General features: G+C 40.2%; 1 protein-coding gene across 5 annotated transcripts in view; it reads right to left on the bottom strand.

Annotated features, from left to right (window-relative positions):
• Positions 1-339: 339 nt before the first annotated feature.
• Positions 340-21,410, bottom strand: part of ephb4a (eph receptor B4a) — a 38,373-nt gene continuing 17,302 nt past the window's right edge. For 4 of the 5 annotated variants that reach the window (XM_047606879.1, XM_047606880.1, XM_047606881.1 and 1 more), the window contains 16 exons: positions 16,530-16,600; positions 14,489-14,770; positions 12,840-13,230; positions 10,069-10,221; positions 8,134-8,469; positions 7,925-8,049; positions 7,295-7,460; positions 6,870-6,969; positions 5,665-5,729; positions 5,391-5,504; positions 4,775-5,022; positions 4,475-4,690; positions 4,097-4,246; positions 3,743-3,936; positions 3,159-3,317; positions 340-2,948 (listed from right to left, as the gene is read on the bottom strand). In XM_047606879.1, the coding sequence (XP_047462835.1) occupies positions 2,840-2,948; positions 3,159-3,317; positions 3,743-3,936; positions 4,097-4,246; positions 4,475-4,690; positions 4,775-5,022; positions 5,391-5,504; positions 5,665-5,729; positions 6,870-6,969; positions 7,295-7,460; positions 7,925-8,049; positions 8,134-8,469; positions 10,069-10,221; positions 12,840-13,230; positions 14,489-14,770; positions 16,530-16,600 (2,879 nt within the window). In that variant the 3' untranslated portion in view covers positions 340-2,839. The other variant, XM_047606883.1, reaches the window with a different exon arrangement.

The following is a 21,410-nucleotide window of genomic DNA, read 5'->3' as shown; positions in this document are numbered from 1 at the left end:
AAGAGAGCCAGGAAGCGTTTCATTTTATTTCATATTTACCAGTAAGTAAATGACACTAAACAAAAGAAAAGAGGGTCAAATAAACCCAGAAACATCAGTGTGTTTTGGCAGGGATGCAGCTGCTTTGTTGTGTGCCCATTTTCTTTGAATTCAGGACAGAAGTAAGCGGGGTCACTGGGACACTGCTTGCAGCTTGCAGGTGGACTGGAAACAGGTAAAGCATGTAGATTTTTTTTTTTTTTTTCCAGAGCATCCAGAGAATTCCTGCCACATTCATCCATTGACATCCATGTAAATTTATACAGCTATCATTAAGTGAAATAAACCGAGAAGTGAGTCTTTAGTGGTGTGTATCTTTATTATGAATACTGACTTGGCTACACACACAATGGTAAACAAAACATACATTTTCTGTTCATTACTTCTAAGTCGCATTTATTGAGATCTTCAATATGAAGACCACGTTTTTTCATAATCTTTACAGGAATGTCTCAGACTCTTGCATGACAATACCGGTGCTTCTGACTAAGGCCTGTTGTTTATGTTTAAATTTACATGAGAAAAGACACCAGGTACATTCTATGGCGTCACCATCAGTTTGGAATAAACTTGGTCTATTTTATCTGAGCATTGCCATATTATCATCAGGATTCAATGTGAGGCCATGATCAGCACCTAACTTTTGGTTTTCATTAACCAGATCTGAATCTCAAACCTCACATTACAATTAATTTTGAATGCACAAGAGATTAATTGCACTTTCTGAACTTGACAAATTTATCGCATATGTTAAGACCCAGTGAGCTAAAATTGGTTCCAACAGGGTCCCTTCTCATTGCGAAAAATGCTAAAACACAAAAAATTAAGTGTCCAATGGCACGAGTAGAACAATTTACAGAAAGGGATAATATGCAGTACAACAATTGTTAAATGTGTTTCAATAGCTGTTTGAGAATCATTTTCCATTTTTTCAGACCAACGGATTCTGCTTATTGCAAACCAGCTGTGCACAGCTTTCCATACCAAGAAACCATTTTTGTGTAGCTTTGGTGCAAAACCAGAGAGCTGATCATCTTATACGGTTCAGGCTAAAACAGAAGAAAACCAACGAAAAAAAAAACAACTTTTTTTGTGTTGTTTTTTGGAAGACGCACAAGTGATTTACTGGCATCAGATGTGCAGAAACCTTTTACTCACCATACTGCTGTTGGCTACAACCTTTAGTCAATAGCCAAAAGTATTGCTGTTAGCCATTAGCAAGGCTAATGCATTGTGTTATAAGCTAAATGAAACAAAACTACACAACCAGAAACTCTAGATGGAAAATAATGTACTAAATTTAAATGTTTAGGAGAGTGCCCTGCTATTCAAACTACTCATTATCATTACATATATCCTGAAATCAGTGGATATTCCCAGCTCGTTTTCTGAGTATAATGTTTAAAACATATTTTTGTACGGTTTGGAGGAAAACACAATTATTTCAACAGCACTGGATGATGGAAAATAAAACATTCAACTTGAAAATCTGACTGGTGTTTATTTGTTCATCAAACAGCAGCTCAACAGTGTTGCTGGTATCTCATGCTAATGGCCACGAGCTAGCCTGTTAGCTGGTAGATGTGCACTGTTTTACATAATAAATGTTAAAAAAATAAAATAAAATAATCATTCCTGTGTCGCTCTGGGGCAAAAGCAGAAACATTCTGGTCACAACACAGCAAACATCTGATGTAGGAACAAATACACTTCAAATGTCAAAGTAACCCTTTAAGGTACATTTAAATGAGACTAAATCACTCATGAGACACTTCTGCTTTATAAAATTGTCTTTCAAGTCCACAAAGACAAATGAATGGCACTGGAAGAAGAATACAGAATAAGTGAATTAAAAATGTATCAGTTATATCAAGGAAAACAAGTTTGAGGCCAGTTGTTTGTCTTGGTAAATGTCTACAAAGAAACCCAATTCTACAGTCTGCTCTGGTCTTAGAGTCCACTTCATCCTTGTTCAGCCTGACTATAATAAAACTGAGCTGCCAGCAGAATCACCAGCAGCAGTAATAACCAGGCACACTCCACAAGAAACACATGGAGTTACTGATGATTACAATTCACTCTGAAATGATAAAAGTGCTGATATGTCTCTGTGCTTTTTCTTGTCCTCGTGTTGCTGAGCTGGTGAGGGGAGAGTCAGACTGAAGAAGATGAGAGGAGTTTGATTAGGGCAAGCACAGCGCTCTCCAAAGTTTACGTTACACATCACACCTGAGTAAAGAGGAGGTAATGCTGAAATCAAATGAGAGGAACAAAACAAATAAATGTTCAGTTTCGATGTGAAATACGTCTTGCATTAATCCAGATGGATTAATGCAAGACGCCCTGGGTAAAAGCAGATCTCATTCATAACTACACATCAATCTGAAAACTAAAAATCTTGGCCTGGCATATGTTTTTGTCTCATTTGGTGGAACACACCAGTAAACAGTTTGATCATGATATGATTATACAGAAATGACATAAACTCTGGTGTGCCGCACATGTTTTGAGTCCCAACCTTGAGTAGATGTAAAAACACTGACCACAAACAGTAAAATGACCTGCCTCTCAGCAGGACTTCAACACCTGGTCACTGTGTGTAACAGGAACCTGTCAGTCTCAGGACGACTCTCTAATCAGTCATCCTTATCTTTTTTTTCTTCTTTTCCTGGTCATAAATTTTCCAATGTCCCTCAGAGTCCGTGTTCAAAGTGGGTCAGAGGAGAGGATCCAGAGTGCTTTCAGTACATGGCTGCACCTGTGTGCTGGTGTTCACGTCCAGGGTTGGAGGCAGGGTCAGCTAGAAAGTCATGGTCGCAGTACTCTTTTTCCGAAAGATCATAGTCTGGATGCTGGAAAGGATTTTCCTCTGATGCCCGGCCAAAGTCACTCCCATGTGAAGAAGATCCCTGAAATGTTGGGAAAAAAGCACTAATTACACAGGAACAAAAAAAAACAATGAACGATTTGGATTCAATAGACAAATATCCAGTTCCATTCCATAATTGGTTGTATAAGCTTGAAAGTTTACTTAATTAAAAAACAAAACAAAACAAAAAAAACATACTAGTAGATTCATTGATAGATCAGATTTTAGAAAAATGGAAACAGCAACTGACTGTGTGGTTATTTGGGCAAGCTGCTCCACTGAGTTGAAGCCAGCCTGAAGGAAGCTGTCTTCATAACGCTCCATCTTGATGGCCCTCAACCATTCCCCGACTGATGCGCATGGTGAGAGGGCTAAAGGTGCACGCTGGTCTAGCAGGGGGTAGGACGGCCTGGGGGTCAGAGTCAAGGAACAAAGGAGTAACTTACACAACTGCCTCCACAACAACAGTGAGGAGCTTATATCTATCCTGCAGCAACATTCCAGTTGACAAGCAGAGGTATAATCTGAAGCCGAGTGACTGACAGGGACAAACAAAGGGATTTGTCAGGGGTGGAGTGTCTTCTGCTGCATGCGACCAGCCGACAGGCAAAATGTGGAGGAAGGGAAATGGACACAGCAAGTAGCTGACAGGTCACAGTGGGACACTGAGGTGGTACATAAGACTGGGCAGCAGGAGGGTAATGTCTGTCTTGTGACTGTCAGAAGTTAAATGACACTAAGGAGGCAATATGAAAGGAGAGGACATGCCTCAGTTTTCCTGTGCATTCTTAAGCTATTTTATGCCATTGTAACCTGACACGTGTGCTCTCTCACCCTGCTCCTTCTTGAGCCACTATTTTCAGCGATGCAGGGTTGCGGATGAGTTTGTCCAGAGCACTAACAAGATCCGCAAAGCGAGGACGTGCTGACCGGTCCTTCTGCCAGCAGTCCAACATCAGTTGGTGCAGGTGGGTCGGGCAGTCAGGCGGCGGGGGCAGCCGGTAGTCCTGCTCTATGGCATTGATTACCTGATGAGAAGAAACGAACGTGTCAATTCAAATGTCATTTTGATTCATTCAAGTCATTCAAGGTGCATGATTATGGTTAACATGCATTGCTTTTGGCAACTTTAAACCTTGAAAAATCCTTGTAAAGACTGGCCCAAATGATTTTTTTTGCTCAACTTACATCCTGGTTGCTCATGTCCCAATAGGGTCGCTCTCCAAAAGACATGACCTCCCACATGACAATGCCATAGCTCCACACGTCTGAGGCGGAGGTAAACTTTCTGAAGGCTATGGCCTCGGGTGCTGTCCAGCGGATTGGGATCTTACCTCCCTGCATTGAAAAGTAAACATTAAGCAATGCAGAATTTCACATAAACACACAACATCAACAAGAACATCAACAACAACAATAACAACAACAATAATAATAATAATAATGTCACCTCTCACCACGCATGTGAGTAATAAAAAACATTAATAATTGAGTTTCCATTTGCATGCTGCACCAAAGGTTTAATGAGAAGGTTTCTTTCATGAGCATTAATTGTGGAAGGCTCACCAGAGAGCTGGTGTAGGTCGGGTCAGAGGAGTTCTCCTGCAGAAAGCGTGACAAGCCAAAGTCAGACACCTTGCACACCAGGTTGCTGTTGATCAGGATGTTACGAGCAGCCAGGTCTCGGTGGACGTAGCTCATTTCTGCCAGGTACTTCATGCCAGAGGCGATGCCGCGCAGCATACCCACCAGCTGGATGGGTGTGAATTGGCTATCATTCAGCTACAGAGAAGAGAGGAAGAGAGGACTTTGAGAACCAACAATGTATCAGTGTGTTTCAGTGCATCTTCTGTATATCCCACTAACCCGAAGAAAAGAGTCCAGAGCTCCATTCTCCATAAACTCTGTGAGGATCATGACTGGACAGCTGGCTGTAATGATACCCTCCAGGTGAATGATGTTGGGGTGCTGGAACTGTCCCATGATGGACGCCTCAGAGAGGAAGTCACGTCTCTGCTTATCAGTGTAGCCTCCTTTTAGAGTCTTAATTGCTACGTAGTTTTCTTTTTTCCCTGGGATCTTTAGCCGTCCTCGACACACCTCCCCAAACTCGCCTGCAGCACACACACATAAACACACATTAAAGCTGTTTGTTTTAGCAGGTGTTTACCACATTATCTGGATCTGCTGTGTTTAGCAATTGTAAAGCTAGCTTGCAGCTATTGCTGCCCTTTGGATTGAATGAGCTCCTCAAAAACAGGCAACATATTTATCAGTTAATTGCTTTATTTCTGCAGCCATATTGAACTGTGTCTGATAAAGAAGAATCCAGACCACGTTTTTAAATGTCACTGAATCAGTTTATCCTAGCAAATTAGATGTATTTTAATAAAGTTATTGTGAAAGTGGGCAACCACCACAGGAACAAGCACAAAGTTTAGACATTTATTAATACTGGGAAAAGCATGCAGACGTGGCTTACCAGCACCGATAACCTCTTCAATCTTGACAAAGGAAACATCGATTTCCTTGGCAAATTCTCGCACCGCCTCATTAGGGTCCTCGTAGGTGAAAGGGTCAATATAAACCTTGACCCCTGTGAGAAAAAGACAAACATGGCCGTGGGAAAGGAAAGAGAAGAAATCTAAGAGAACTATAAGCAGCAAGGAACCCAGTCACATTAAAAATGATTTCCCCAACGTGAACAAGTTGTAAATCACAGCTGAGGTTTAGTGTGTGTGTCCTTGATATGTTACCTTGGCCAACGAGGTACTGGCTGTTTTTGTCACTCAGCTCAGGATCCTTTTTTCGACTGTGTCGGCTGCAGAGAGAAAAAAAAATGGGGATAAATGAACCAACATTAGGACAGCAGCGCAGTTATCTGAAGAATAGATGGTTGATTCTATAGTATCAGTATTCCTAATGCTTTATCACCGCTTTGTGATGCACATCAGTAATTTAGCAAGATGAGTGTTTAGATGTCATAAAAATAACAGGATGCCTCACTGACTCAAACAAAACTCTAAAAAGTAAGAAAGAACACAAATATTTTTATATGATCCTGAATGGAACCATGAATAGCAGAATATTGTGGGGACTACTTTGCTATCTTTCAGTTTTCAAAATTCTTAAAAAAAATAATAAAAAAATAATAAATAAATAAATAAACAAACACACACACATATATATAATTGTATCTCAAACATGCAAGCGTTTTGTAGTAACAGTGGAAACCTGAGCCAACTACTAAGGTTACACTCCTCGACACAAGTGGCTCCATTATAATTCTGCTGGCTCAAACCCATCCCTACAAGACTGTAACAACCCTGTAGCTACTGGATCCCTGCCTTCCTCCATTTCTTTCTCTCTCCCACCTCATAAGCTTAAAATAGCAATAATGCACCACCCTCAGTTAGTGGCAGATCTGGGCCTCAGTTACTGGTTTGTGTGTGTGTATGTCACAAGGTCACTGCTATTGTTCTCCTGTCCTGTGGAAACAGGGTTGGGACGCCTGCATCCTGTCTTTCCCTGCCCTCTACCTCTATCGTCATCCCTATGAATCTCTCTCTCTCTCTCTTTTACATACGCATGCACTTTCTTTCTCACTGTGATTGCACCCAACACTATTTACTCAAACAATGAAGCCCAAGGAAAATGTTTTAATGAGCAGGATAGCTTTTAGCTGTGTAAGCAAAAGAAATCATGAACATTGCTTTGTGTCTGACCTGCCTCACACACAGAGAAAAAAGCTGTAGGTAAGAGAGTGCAAATCCACCGCTGATAAGATATGATTTGTATAAACAAAAGAACAAAGTGGTGCAAAACTGTAAAATTAGGGTCACGATTGTTATTGTTTTTCAATTTCCCTCTCTCCTTTTCTCCATTTCCTGTTATTCTGTCAGCTTCTTTCCCTCACAAATCTATCTTTTTCTCTGCCTCTTTCCGTTTCCCTCTTTCTCACCGTATGCAGTAGGCGGCAACAAAGACGAAAGTGACAAGTAGCAGCATCCCAACAGCGATAAGGATGCCAGGTACCAAGAACTGGGAGGCAGAGTCATGTCCTGAGAGAGAAAACAAACAAAAGAGACAGAGAAGAAAGGAAAGGAGACAAAAAGCAGTCCTGTTATATAATGACAGAAACCATGACAGCAGGCATACACGGGTAGTAAAGAAAAGTATGAGAGTGAAGAAAGGACTTGACAGGAATTTATAATATGTAAGAGAGGTTCAATTCAAGGACACTAACTCAATGCTTGCTGGAAGCAATTTCTTAACAAGAAAATGTGCAGGGATTGATTATGCAAGAAGAAGAAAAGAATCTGAAAGGAATATAAAAGGGTAATGTATGTGAAACTGTGTCTAAGAGTGTACAGAGACATTTCTTACCATCGGGCAGTGTGCGGAAGATAGCTGCTGGACTGAAGCTGCTATAGCCAGCCGAGGTTTGAGCGCGAACCTGCACTTCGTACTGGGTAGCCCTACGGAGGTCTGTCAGCACAACCTGGTTTCTCTCACTGATTCTGTCGTGGCACTGATCCTTACTACGCCGATCCTACCGAAAATGAAACAGAGGTAGTTTAATAGAAATTGAGTGTGGAAAAATGAGGAGTATGAGAGGAAATGAGAGAAATTGCAATGAAAAAGCACAAAGTTAACCTCAGAAAGACTGCTAAAAAGACACTCAAAAATCAAGAAGAATTTAAATATCTTTAACCAACTGGAAATCAGATGTTCATATTTTGAGCTGACATACTGCAATAAATTGTAAATTGTTAAATGTTTCAGGAATCCGTTGTCAATTTCAGGCTCCAGCTAATTTCCATTTACCCAATCTCTGTTTTTGGACTGTGGGGGAAGTCTGCTCTATGTGAGCTGCCCTGCCACACCCTGCTGGCTTCATCTGCATTGTCTCAAAGAGGTTTTCAATTGTGAGGCACAGTATGCCTGTGAACCAAATTGTGAAATTTGAACAGAATGTGACCAGCCCACTGAGGGATGCCGTGAGGGAGTTCTTACCTTCTCACAGTAGCGCAGCTCATAATGCAGGATGGGGTATTCTGGCTGAGCTGGGACTGACCAGTGCAGGGTCAGACTGCTCTCGGTGGACTCACTCTTCCGAATCACAGACACCAGCGATGGCACTGCACAGACGGCAAAAGAATTCTAAATACCTCATGAAATTTTGACAGCTCGTACCTTTCTACCTGATCCGTTCCTCCTCTCACCATAATGGTTCGTGGTCAAGTTGATGCTTTCACTGGCTGGTTCCTTGGAGCTGAGGAGAGAGACCCCATTGAGGGCCTGGATAGTGAAGGTGTATGTGGTGTGGGGCAGCAGGCCCCATACCTCCACCCTGCAACGCAGCAGGCCCTCCGGCGCCGGACGGTAGCTGACGCTGTCTCCACAGGGGGTGCACCATTCCTTGGGTGACCTACACACAGAACACTTGACGGTGTAACTCAGGTCTGTTCTGTCGCCATTGTCCAGAGGCTCACTCCACTCCAGTATCAGTGTGGTGTCGTTGAACAGGGGGTTGATGTTGCGCGGTGCAGATGGAGTTCCTACAGTGACAAAAAAAATGCAGAGTTGAGCTTATTTGGCCTTTTTTTTGTAATTAATATAAATCAGCAGAGGATATTGTTTTCTTTTTAAAATGAGTGTGATAGCAAACCAACCTATTGAAGAAAATAGTTAGTTGAGAACAATGACAACAAATAAGCCAGTTAGCTTAGCAAAACATATAAACCTGCCAGTCTTTGGTAGGGCAGTGGAACTAATCTCCTCATAAAACCTTAAAGAAGGAAAATATCTCCCAAAATGTAATATTTTTTGGTTTAAATCTTAGTCAGATTCGTGTGTTGCAATTTTCTAAACCAGAAATATCCCTTTGGCAATATTAACTGATTATTTTTCCCTTTTTATATGAAGCTTCAGCAGTTTTACCCCAATATTGTCACATTATTTGGCGTGAAATATGTGTTGCATTGTCTTGATGTATTCACAGTATATAAATGTTCTCTGTCAAATACAGTTAATATCTGCTTTGTCAATCCAGTGCTGCTTTACCTTTACATGACCCACGCAGATCATTTGCTTACCATCTCTGATATATAGTAAAGACATTTTATTCAGTGTGCTCAACCGGAAAATAATCCTCTTGCAGTGGCTTTGCATCACAGAGGCGGCATATGTGCGGCAGAATTTAACTAGTGCAATTATGTTTGTCTGAAACTGGATGATAATGATTGCCGTCTGAAAATTGTAAGAAGATAGCGATTGCCTCAAGCCAAGCATAACTAAACAACAAGACCACTCAGGCACTGTGAATGAGTTTCTGTGCCTGCCAACGAGACAGAGCTCTGACGCTCAGCCTGCAGCTAACTTAAGAGCTAATGGTGTTCTCATTGGAAACACAAGTGTGGCAACATCACACTCAATTTTGGGTGCATGAATTCAACATTTGGGAATGTTTCTCAAGAGGTTTTTAAGAGTCAATACATTTCACTTATCAATCAGAATCCACAAATCAGCATGACTGTCACAGTAATCTGAAATATGCATGTATGTATACATGATTCACAGATGTCTTGGCTGGCTTGATATTTTTCACACAAATTGTGACCGCACATGCAATCTGGTACAAAAATAGAATATATAATGAGAATGGCCCAATCATGCAATTAATGAGTAAGACAGAGCCACTGTTAAGTAAATTGCTGGAGGCAAATTGTATTTCTATCACACCTGCAGAGAAAAGACACTATCAACAGCCTGATTCAGATTTTTCACATTGTTTTACACTTTTAAGCTTCTTTATGGCCATTTCAAGAGAGTGTGCCTAATTAAAAAGTCCTTCCCATTCACACGTCTCAGTCACAAATGTGACTGAACTGAAATTCCTGAATTCTCAAGGAGGTGTCACTTGAGACCCTCAATACCTACTTTACTTTGTAGAGACCCCTCCCCCCCCCATCCTGACAATCTGTCACAAAAGACATGCATGTCAATGCTTGGCAGTGGGACAAAGAACACAAAGCAGCTTAGGAGAGTGGCTAAATGACATCAGTGAAAAACAAAGCAGGGGATGGTAAAGAGTGAGAAGAAGAGACTGGATCCTCCATATCTGAATGCGGAGTAAATGCTGTTTAATGTGTACTTACTTGTGCACGGGGTGTCTGGAGTGTCTGATTCGGCTCGTAGGTACCCAGAGCGGCACGCACAAACTGACGCTCCCCTGTTGGTGGCGTGGCTGAATCCAGGGCAGCCTGTGCACATCCCCTCTGTGCTCGACTTATACTGGCCCACAGGACAGGCTGGGAACAATAATGAGACCATAAAGACAGATTATCATTAACCCTCATTTCTTTAAAACACTACATACTCTAGCATTTGATTGTATTTTTGTATTTATTTAATATTCACTTTTTCTTGTCTTGTGCACTGTTATTAACTATATGCTGCTGTGACACTGAACACGTTCCCACCGTGGGATAAATTAAAGGATTATCTTATTTCAAAAGATCTTCACACTCACTGTGTCCTGTGCAGAACATGTCAGGCTGAATTTGCGTTTTTTATTTCAGTGTACTGAGGTGCAAGGGGGTAGCAGATTGACAGACAGAAGAGTCTAATGAGGGCTGTAAACTGAGACAATCACAGTAATGAGCTTGATAGGAATAGTCAATTTAGTGAGGGCAGAATACTGTTGGATATGCTGCGTATGATTGAATTTATCTGACCGTTTCTGAAGAATAAGACCAGCAATATTTAAATTACTTTAATTTAACAATCTAATCTGACCAAATATTTCTCAGATTTGTTGGGTAAGTCTGTTATATATCACAACAGAAAGATCACTATCTGACGGTTGATAGACTATAAGCATTCCACAAAAAAACTAAAGTAGTATATAGATGACAATATTGATGGATAATACTGATGATTAGCCACAACCACAATTTGCTCCGTTCAGCTTCCACACATGAGTGCACCCTCTTCAACTTACATTTGATTGCATACTGAGCTGTCACTTTATAATCACCACATACATTCACTAAACCCCCAACAGAGTTCACATTCTGTGTTTTGTGTGGTAGCTGAAATGCAGCTGCTGAGTGAGAGGTGTAAAACAATAGACTTTCACACCAGCCACTGGAGCATTGTTGTAGAGAAAACTGACATGTCTCGCAGGGTCAACACTCTGGCTGATCCATTGCCAGTGACATTTTGTCAAAGGAATTTTACACATTTACACATACAGAAAAGGGTGCTGAGAGCTGTGACATAATTTACCAGTTTACACAACACAACGCATAGTTGTTAGTTAAAACAATTCAAATTAAAAAGACGGTAAGAAAGGTACTAATGCTTTTGAGGATGGGGTGTAGTTGTTAAGTGTTAAGTTACTATTACTGATCTCGACCCTGATGTTATTTAGACCTGCACAAAACTCAGATTAGCTGCAACCCTGAACGCTTCCATAAACCATAATCACCGCTTTTAATATAATCTAATCTAATATAATATAATATAATATAATATTCCATAGTCATAAAAGTCATCATTTTGTTTTGTTATTTGGAGCTTTGTTTTTTCAAAACTGACCCTGATAAATGAAGATATGAAAAGCAAATAACAAGTCTGCTATTTATCATTGCTTGGGTAGGTATGCATATTTCCAGTCTATTTAGGCTGTTGTCTGTGTAACTGGTTGTATAACACTGGTGAAGCTATACTAGCATATCGTTCACCTAATAGCATAATTGCTGAAGTTGCATTTGAACATTTTCGGAAAACAAGAAAAAAACTATTTTTAGCAGCACATTGGTATTTCTATTTCTATTTATATTCTAACAGTAAGTCATAAAAGGACTTAGGCAGTTATGCTATTAGGCTATGATATAGGGAAACATATCCCTCCCTTATAGCAGTATTCATAGTCTGCACGGGGTTCACTTCAAAGACGTGTTTAAAATATTTTAATCAAGTCCATCTGAAACACTAAATCATCTTGACAGCATTCATAAGTTTTACGTCAGATGGTTGTGTTTGACCCAGAAAATATACATATTATCTCCAAGAGATAATAGTATTACTTCAAAAGGAATTTTATTTTAAACCTGGATGTCAATTTCATTTTCTGAAAATGACCAGCCAACGAAGCAAATTAACTGTCCAATTTTTCTATGAAGGCAATTTCCCTTTATGGCCCAGTGAGTGTTTTTCCCCTCACAGCTCTCTTTGGTGACAGAGCACTGGAAATGCCACTTCACCAGAAGCAAAATGTCGGAAATTATTTTACGTTGGGAGGAAAAAAAATCATTACACCTCCCGCAGAGATCAAACTGAATCCTACCTTCAAACATGGGGAGATGAAACTACATATTTTCTTGTGTTTCTTTGTTTTTAGTGTTCAACATTTATGTGTTGTGGTGATACAATGAGTGCGAGTGCATGTGCTGAGGGTGTTCATGCAGGAGGCTTGTTAATTGGACTCATTAGACAGAGCTGCTGCACAGCTGAGAGAATCAGCCCGCTTCTACTTACTGTTTTTTTTGTCTGCTTTGATGTTCTCAAAGTGATATGATCTTTACCCGGAGCACCACCTCCCTGACTTGCTCCCTTCACCTCTCCAGTTCTCCTATCTCAGCCGAACCATACGTTGTCACAGCAGTAAGCCTTTGACCCTGCTCTTCCTTTCTAAGATAAGTGCTGCTCCACCTGACCTCTCTCTCTGTACCCTCTGTGTCACAGCAGTTCCCTTGCCTCATTAGCTTCCTCGGTCTCTCATTTCCTTTCCAATGCTTCAACCCTTAGTGAACCCCCACACTCATTTTGCCATTGTTTTCTTGTTTAGTCTGCCTGCACTGCTGCCTATGTGGGTGTAGGCTATAAACATGCATGTATGTTCGTGTGGCTTAACCTTCATTACCTGTGCATCGAGTGTGCCCCTCAGCTGGTTCAAATCCCGGTATGCATGCACAAGAGGTGGTTGGCTGGCCCACCCACTGACCATCCTCCCCGCAGAAGAGCTTAGGCGGCCGAAGTCGGGACCCCTGCTGAGCGGCATGCTCCACACACACACCCTGAGCCTCTTGTACTAAGGTACGGGGAACAGTCTGGGGGAAAGCGGACAGGGCACTGACCAGGGGAGGACACTTTTTGAAGAACACCCTGACAGACAGCAGGGCCATGCAGGCACCCTGAGCCTGAAAAGCCAAGTAGAAGCCTCTCTTCGAAAGAGGGCCCAGTCTTAAGGTCTTCACATTAAATTTCCGCTCTCCACCCTTCCTCAGTAGAAAGTCCGCAGCCACTGTGTCCACCTAGGACAGGAAGAAAAAGAAAAGATCTTATGTAATGGCCAGATTCCAGCAAACAGGAGTCAGTCTTAAAAACGACTTGTTGCATGTTACAGCTATTGCTATTACAGCCTTTTAACTAGACAGTCCATATGCTTTATATTACTGAGCCTTTTCCAAAACATACCACTGCAGTTTTAGATTGATTCACTACCTTCCTTGCAGCCATTGTTTCCCATTTGTTACAGTGTGCTTTGAACCACAACTTGCAGGGAGAGAAAGGTAATTCATCACAATGAACATTTCATCACTTTTATTTTTCTGTCAAAGTTACATTATTAGGTGGTAATGAAGCTGTGGAGCAGGGACTTTTCTGACCACAACTTTTGGAGTAGTGTTCAAGAACACTAAAACGTCAGTGCTTTGACAAAGATGTGCAGAAAAAAATCATAAACTATGTGCTTGGGAAAATGAAATCCTGATGATAAACCTTAAGAAGTCCATGCTCCCACAGGATGACTTGGACATAAAGTAAGATAGACAATATAGCAAGTGTAATGAATAACGAAAACTAAAAAAGGTACTTTTTACTCGGTGAAATGAAAATTAATTTTTTTCAATAAAAAAAATGGGGTAGTAGAAGTAAGTCAACTGTATATTAGAGGGAAAGAAAGAAAAGTTTCAAAAACACTGGAAACTGGTCAGGTGTGTGATGAATGTAGCATAATATGAATGTGTACAGCACAGTGTGATGAATGTGTGCAGCGCAGTACACATTCATTACACAGTGGGCGTTATGTTAAAAATGTCTTGTTTTGTAGAGATTTAGATATATTTCTGTGAAAGAAAACAACTTAGATGCTCTTCCTATTAGTAAGAATAACATAGTTAAAAAGGTCAAATTCAGTGCGACAGATGTCAAATAATCCAGACTTTTAATCCACATTAAGGCAGAAGTCCACTTTCCAGAATGATATTCAAGAATGATTCAAATATCATATTTTTGTTAAAAAATGTTGTTCAAATGTAAATTTTCATGGATTTTTAACAGAAAACTGTTTTCATTTATTTGATGACTGATTGCAAACATTTCGTGGTTCAAGATCTGTCAGATGAATCAATATTAATATAAAAACCTACAGTTGATTATGTCAGATATCCTGAGTCAAATACGACATTGTAATGTACTTCTCTAAGGCTGAGTGGTACTAGTCATAAAAAGAAAACCAATCTCCTCAAACAACCACAGCTGTTTATAACATGAGGGACTGGGAATAGATACCTTGGTGTAAGGGTTCTCCATCCAGGGTGGGTAAGTGGCTGTGGCCTCGTTGGAGTCTGCCTGGTAGTAGTAGAGGTTAAAGGTCTCTTTGCAACTGCGATGGTGCGTGCTTCTGGAGGAACACTCCATGACGGTGAACCGCAGTTCAACGTAAACTTGAGATGCTCCTTGACGCTGGATGAAGCCACTGCGCAGCCAATGGCTGGATGAACTGTTGGTTTGGCATATCTGATATGTCCTCACACTGTTGTTCTCCTCGTCTAAACCGCTTATTTCCTCCCACTGAGAGCAAAGAGAACAAAGGCTTGTCAGACTGCATGATAAAATGACATCTGACCCAGAAAACCTGCGAGCACTGTTAGTAGATTTAACTCACCTATAAAGATTTTCACAAGGGTTTTTTTATGGAATTGGTCAGATTAAAAGTCCTCTTAATCATAATAATGTAGCAGTACTTTGTTGGCCCTGTGCTTACTGCACCTGTCAGAGGCCTGGGGGACAGCTTTGGCCTACTGTGGATTCTGATCCAGCCCAAATTTGAATCTGGGTTGTTAAATCATTCCTCCCACTGAGCTGCAGCACAGCTAGTGGGAATACAAGTCTCACTTGTCAAACAAAGAACACTGCTGCACACATCATCTAAGACAGACACAGATTTTTATCCCTCAAACGCACACTTATAGACTGAAATACAAGAATACAGAGGGGATATCACAAATATGTATGCTATAAAAACCCTATACACAAATCTATATTTTCCAGGGATACAAATGAAAAAGAAAAAAATGTTAATGTTTGACTTCTGAGTCAACAGTAAACATGTTAACCATCACTATGTTCCCAAGAGTAGGAAACAAGCAAGAAATTAACATACTCAGGGCAGAATTTAGCAGATTTGCTGAACTTGGAGCTCAGAAATTCACTTATGTAAATATGTAAATCTTTGAAAATCCATTTGCAGATGTCGTGTTGACTGAGGCAGAATACTGGTCTGAATGAATTACAGTGCAGCAGAGTACTCAGAGCCAGGTTTGGATCTCTTGAAAGAAATGCAGCTTCTAGACCCCCAAAATAAATACTATTGACTGTGGCAGCACCTATGTCTCTGAACAAAATGTTTATTGTGATGAAGATGCACAAAACTGAAATCATACTGAACTGAACATTGTGCACAGAAGAGTTCAGGATGAATACACACAGTCAACCATTACATCTTTAGTTAATCAGTCTTTCTCTTTCCCTGATCATAGCTCACACTAAACATGCAGTTGGAGACACGGAATAAGCCAAAAGTTAACACTGATGAGGTTTAATTTCAATGGAAGTTTTACAGAAATATTCTGTTTATTTGGCTTCCTTATTAATAACGGATGCAACATCTAACATTTAGCAGTAACATTCACGTATTCCTGCGCATGAGTTGCTTGGAAGTTGTAACAAAAATCACGGCAGCATTGACTACCCCAGTTTTATACTCTTCCGTGTCAAGTTAACGTTAAAGAACAAAACCAAGCACATTTTTGACAACATGAAAAACCTGCTTAAAATGATGATGGCCTTGCAAACTATTCAGAGCTTGTCAATCTATTCTGCTTTGCATCTTGATCAAAAGCACAGAAACATTGGTTGAGACTTTCTGTCCTGTTCCAGAAATCTCCCTGCCAGCTTCACTCATTTTCCTTCTGAGACATCGGCAAGTTGAGCAGTTTTGGTCGCCGACTCTCCTGGCAAAAATACCCTAGCAACCACTCCTCTCATGATCAAATTACAAATATGTCTTATTTTGGCTGCAGTATCCAAAATTGTGGGCAGCCAGTGACTTCTACTCCAAGGTTGACGGGATATATCAAAGCATCTACTTTCAATATAGTTTAAATCCCACATCCATTCTGGCGTCTCCTTTATTCTGTCAGTTCCCTGCCATATAAGGAGTTCTTTTATAGCCAAAGTAACAAAGGAACAGCTGGAGGCCAAGAATCCCCAGTCACCACTATGTCTCTGTTAGGAATACAGATAACATAGTAAAGCTGGGGTTACATACCTCGGGTTTGGCAAGCGAGAAGATCGTCCATTTGAGATCAGATGTCTCAGTCTTAGTGTTCATCAGGACCTCTGTGAAAAGGATAAAAACATAGTATCATTCTCAGCTAGAACTGTAAAAATGGCAAATAGAAGTCTTATTTTCATTGCATGAGCATATTTTGAGTCCCTAGCTCTCTGCCAAGTATCACAAATGGTTTATACTGGGATTAGGGAAGAAGATAAAGTTTAACTATTCAATTACATCTTCAAGAGCAATCCCACTAGCCTAAAATTGTTGTTGCATGTTTGTTGTTATTCCCCCATGCCCCCTATATTCCCAGTGACACAGCATGCCTGTGGTCACACTAAATCTGATGAAAAGAGTACTCTTGTCGAGGGAGAACAGAGACAAGTCGTACGAAAAGCCGAATCCACCAGACTCTCATAGACGCAGACACACAAACACAAGATTTAAGCCTTTCCGGTCACGATCTGTGATTACAATAGAATAGATTTTTTGTAATCTTTTGAGGGGCAGTCTGCCAGCTCACAAACAATCTGAGCAGTTCTGCTATGATTAAGTATCCCAATAAAATCTGAGACCTGGACTGCATGTAACTTGAAGCACAGTTTGTTTCGGGTGAAGGGACTTCTTTTCATGTGAGGATATCTTTTTCCCCCAGCTGTCTTAGCAGACTGTAACTGGTATTTATACCGATGGGGAGAAGTTTCTGCCACAGACCAGCCGTTAGAGCACCTACCTAGTCTCTGCAGAAGCTCGTCTAAAGGGGTGGGCAGTTCGGGTTTACAAATAAATAAGATTTAATGTTGTCACCATCAAGTAGAGCACTTGCATGAAAATGAATGCTGAAGGAAATGGAGGTTTATCATTGGGGTTATTAAGCTGCTTTGTTGAATTAGGTTTCCAATATAAGATTAGACAGTTAAGTCAGTCTCTCATAAACACACAATACACTCTCTACACACACAAACTTAGATAAATAAATGACTACCTCCGCCTCTGTATTGAATAAAAGTTATCTTGATTTATTTTCCCCAGCTCTGTTTTCTCCAGGTGTATTTAATGGACCAATTTTCTATCACACTGCTCAATTACAGCAGTACTCCACATAAAGAATAAGCCAATGACTGAAACGAACAAATATCCACAGGGATTTAATAAAATATGACTACAATGTCTTGTGTTGTATGGTATTTTAATTTTAAGCAACAAACTCTCTGGAAATCTTACATTCATAAAATAAATGATGCTTTGCTCTGAATGCTGGACCAGGCCAAAGTGTTAATTTTCTCAACTCTTTAAATGTGTTGTTTTCACCTCCTACTTGTTTTGACACATTGCTTTGTTGTTCAAAACATCTGCTCTGCATACATGTGTCAAAATCAAGCATAAATTATTATAAACAGACTCTGTGCCTCCATCTGTATTTGTCTGGGGGTTAGACGACTCTGTAGTTCTTCGTGGCTTCAGCCATTTGTCAACATTCAATATCATACATTCATAATAACAGATGAAACTAGTGAATGTGTCTTATTAGTTTCGTTGAAATGCTTGCTACAAATACTGCAGTACTGACACAAAATAACACCAATATTTTTGATAAGTAATTGTCATATATAAAGCTAAAATGCTCAAGACGAGAGGTCTTGTTCCAGCTTCTCAAAAGTGAGATTTTCCTAATTTACTGAGCAATGTGAAGATACCACCTTAGGCTAGAGGAAACAGCATTTATTTAGAAAACGACAGGAGTAATCAATAATAAAAATCATCATTACTTTCAACCCTAAAGTAAAGAAAAATGCTTACATCTAATATATTTTCTCACGCCACCTCCCATAGATTGATGACGACCACTGTCAGCGTGATAAGTGATGCTGCCCAAATCATGAAAACTCATCCATACTGTGTGATCCTCCTACTTTTTCAGTGACAAACACTTTCTGTTAATAATCTAATGATTATAAAGAGTGGAAGACTAGACACAGAACACCAGGATGTTTTGCACAGAAATGAAAGCTGTCAGGGAAATCTGGTGCTCTTTGAACATATTTTGGCGCGGCGCAGCACAGCTCAACACCAACACTTGTAGTATTTTACAGAAATAACTGCAACGCCTACACTACTAATCTCTGTGATCCTGTAAGAAGTGAGAGGCAATCATATTTACCATTTACCAGCCCACATCACCATGAAATACACATGAAAGCACGCTAAAATAAACCAGAGATAAGTCAGAAACTGATTCGTGCTTCCCACTGAGACAAAATTACAGCTGAAGCCAGAGACAGAAGCCATTGTTCAAACAATTAATGTTTAATGGTCAGTAAAAGATTAGACACCAACAATGTGTTTTTTGAAAGATGGACTGTGTTTTTAAGTTTTCCATCAACTCAACACAAAAGTAAAACATATATATATTTATTTTGTAGTTTATTAGTAAGGGACAAGGGACGGTCACAGTGTCGAGAATATCAGAATTCTCTATGTTTGCACATACGAGGAATTTGTTGTTGTAGTTAATATATAAAAGAAAAACACAAGTCTGGAAAATTGAACAATAAGGAAATAAGGAATAAGGAAGGAAAATGTTAATTGAGGACAAACTGAATGAACCTTATGTGGAACAACCAGAAATGTAGGAAACTTGTTTGTTTAGGTCTTTTAAGTTTGCCCGTGGCACAACTGGACAGTTCTTTGCAGTCAAGTGAAACCAGGTTTTGATATGTAACCAGTGTCGGTTACTGCTTCTTCAGTCGCTTTTTATGCTTCTAGACTCTACACTGATGCAATCATTCCCTTTCCCAACCTTTCAACCTAATTCAAACATTCAACCTATGCACAGCACCATCATCTGGATGCAATAAGAAGTTTGCCTGCTGGAGGACTGCATCAAGCATGTCCTCATTACCTCTGCATTGGTTGAATACCCACAATCCTTCACTTCAAATACGTAATCCAACATCAACCCTGAACTGTTAATACCATAATAAGTTTAATAAGTTAAGTCAAAGTCTCAATTTGTCTAAAAATACAGTGACAACTATCTTAAAAGTGTGCATAATTGCAACACAAAAACATTTCATACAAAATAATTAACTGTAAAGGACCAATTATTTAATCAGACATTATGTAGTGGCATCCACAGACATATCTTGTTATATCCTTATTTCTTCCATAATGACTTCAATGATTATTCAATTACACCCACTGCCTCTCATAGGTTCATTCCTATTACATTTTCACAGTGAGCAACACACATACACACAAACACTGAGTTCATTTCCTTTACAATGCCACTCTCGCTGCCAAATTACCCCGATCTTTCTTGCACTCCACCTCGGTGTCATTTTCTGGCTCTCCTTGTGGGTGACCTGTCTTATACACAATGCATATAAAAGCAATGACATGGAATCACTTACCCTCAGGCCTGGAAATGCAGCAGGCTGTCACTGCATCTCACTGAGAAGTAAATGTGACTTTAATCAATGGCTTCTCCTGCTGTATGGGCAGTTTCTTTTTATTTTACTCTCTGTGCAAACTCCTTTTAAGGAAATATAAACATATATGCTTCTCACTCCTCCTACTTCTAAGCCCCAAAAGCAGACCGTTTTACAATAACACTCCAAGACGATAAAGAGGAAGAAAGGAAAGTGTGCAAAGAGCAGAAAAAGAGGAGAGAGATGGTGAGGATAATTGGATGACAAAGTTCAGGCGGATGCTTTCCCTGCATTTACTCTACTTTGAGATCCCAGCATAATTTAAAAAGACACCTTCATCCCTATAGGCTACACTGTGCTGCCTGCCCTATCTATACCTTTCACATGCTCACCTGCCTCTGTGTTCATATTCTGATTTATATTTTTCTTTTTGAAGGATTGGAAAAGAAACGCCCCACCCCCCAGGAATGGTAATCACTGTTTATCGCTGCTCTATCATTAAGGTTTATGAGACAGGATGCGTGAGCGTGAGTGTTTCTATGAGATGGTGAGTGCTTCTATTATGTGCTTGCATGGCCTTGCCTTTCGCTGAAGTAGATACAGTTTTAAGCCCTGTTAGAGGAAGCCGGCTTTTCCCCGTACATTCTTTCAGCGGTGACGGCCACCCACCGCCGGAAAATTGCCCTGGTTGCAAGCAAAATGTAGGAACAATGAACAATCGTCATCTGGCCTTATTCAACACCCAAAACAAACAATTGTACAGTAATTACATGACAATTGTCGACATGAGGAGACACCAGAGAAGTCTAAACTGATACTGGTGCTGGCGAGACGACAGAGACTGAGCCCTGGAATTACAGCCATGGAAAAATATTACAACTCTGCATTAGCCAATTTTTCTCAAGTAGAGCATGTGAGAGGGGAGTCTGAAGTAGGTGGGTTGAGATATCAGTGTGAGCACGGTTTTAATCATCAAACCATGTCGGGGGAAAAAAGACAAAAGATATTATGGTTGAGGTATTACACTTTCTGTGTGAGGGAGACAACAATAGAGGGTGTTGTACATGCTTTTCTTTTGAAATGTAAAACCTGACCCTGTATTTTTGGCTAAAAGGAGAACTACACAGGAAATGTTTTTATCCTGTTGTCTTCAGGTTTTGACCACTGACCACAAAATTGATTGAATGATATTTTTCATCATTCAATTTTCGTATAACAGTAGCTATTTTTGACTTGTGTGTTAATTCCTTCTGTGTGTGCCCTTTCCCTTCCTATTTTCTACTTTCTCTGTGGCTGAGGAGTGTGATAGGGAAATTATAGGCCTACGAACATTTGCCCTGCTTCAACTACAATTAGGCCTCATTTTAATTAAAGAAACAGAGAGCCAATTACCCTTGTACATGCAGAGAAATGGAGGCAGAGAGGGGATAATGAAAAACGG

This window comes from Mugil cephalus, chromosome 15 (assembly GCF_022458985.1).
Source record: "Mugil cephalus isolate CIBA_MC_2020 chromosome 15, CIBA_Mcephalus_1.1, whole genome shotgun sequence".
In the NCBI taxonomy this organism is placed as follows: domain Eukaryota; kingdom Metazoa; phylum Chordata; class Actinopteri; order Mugiliformes; family Mugilidae; genus Mugil; species Mugil cephalus.
The sequence above is the reverse complement of the archived record's forward strand: the minus strand, read 5'-3'. Positions and strand labels throughout refer to the sequence as shown.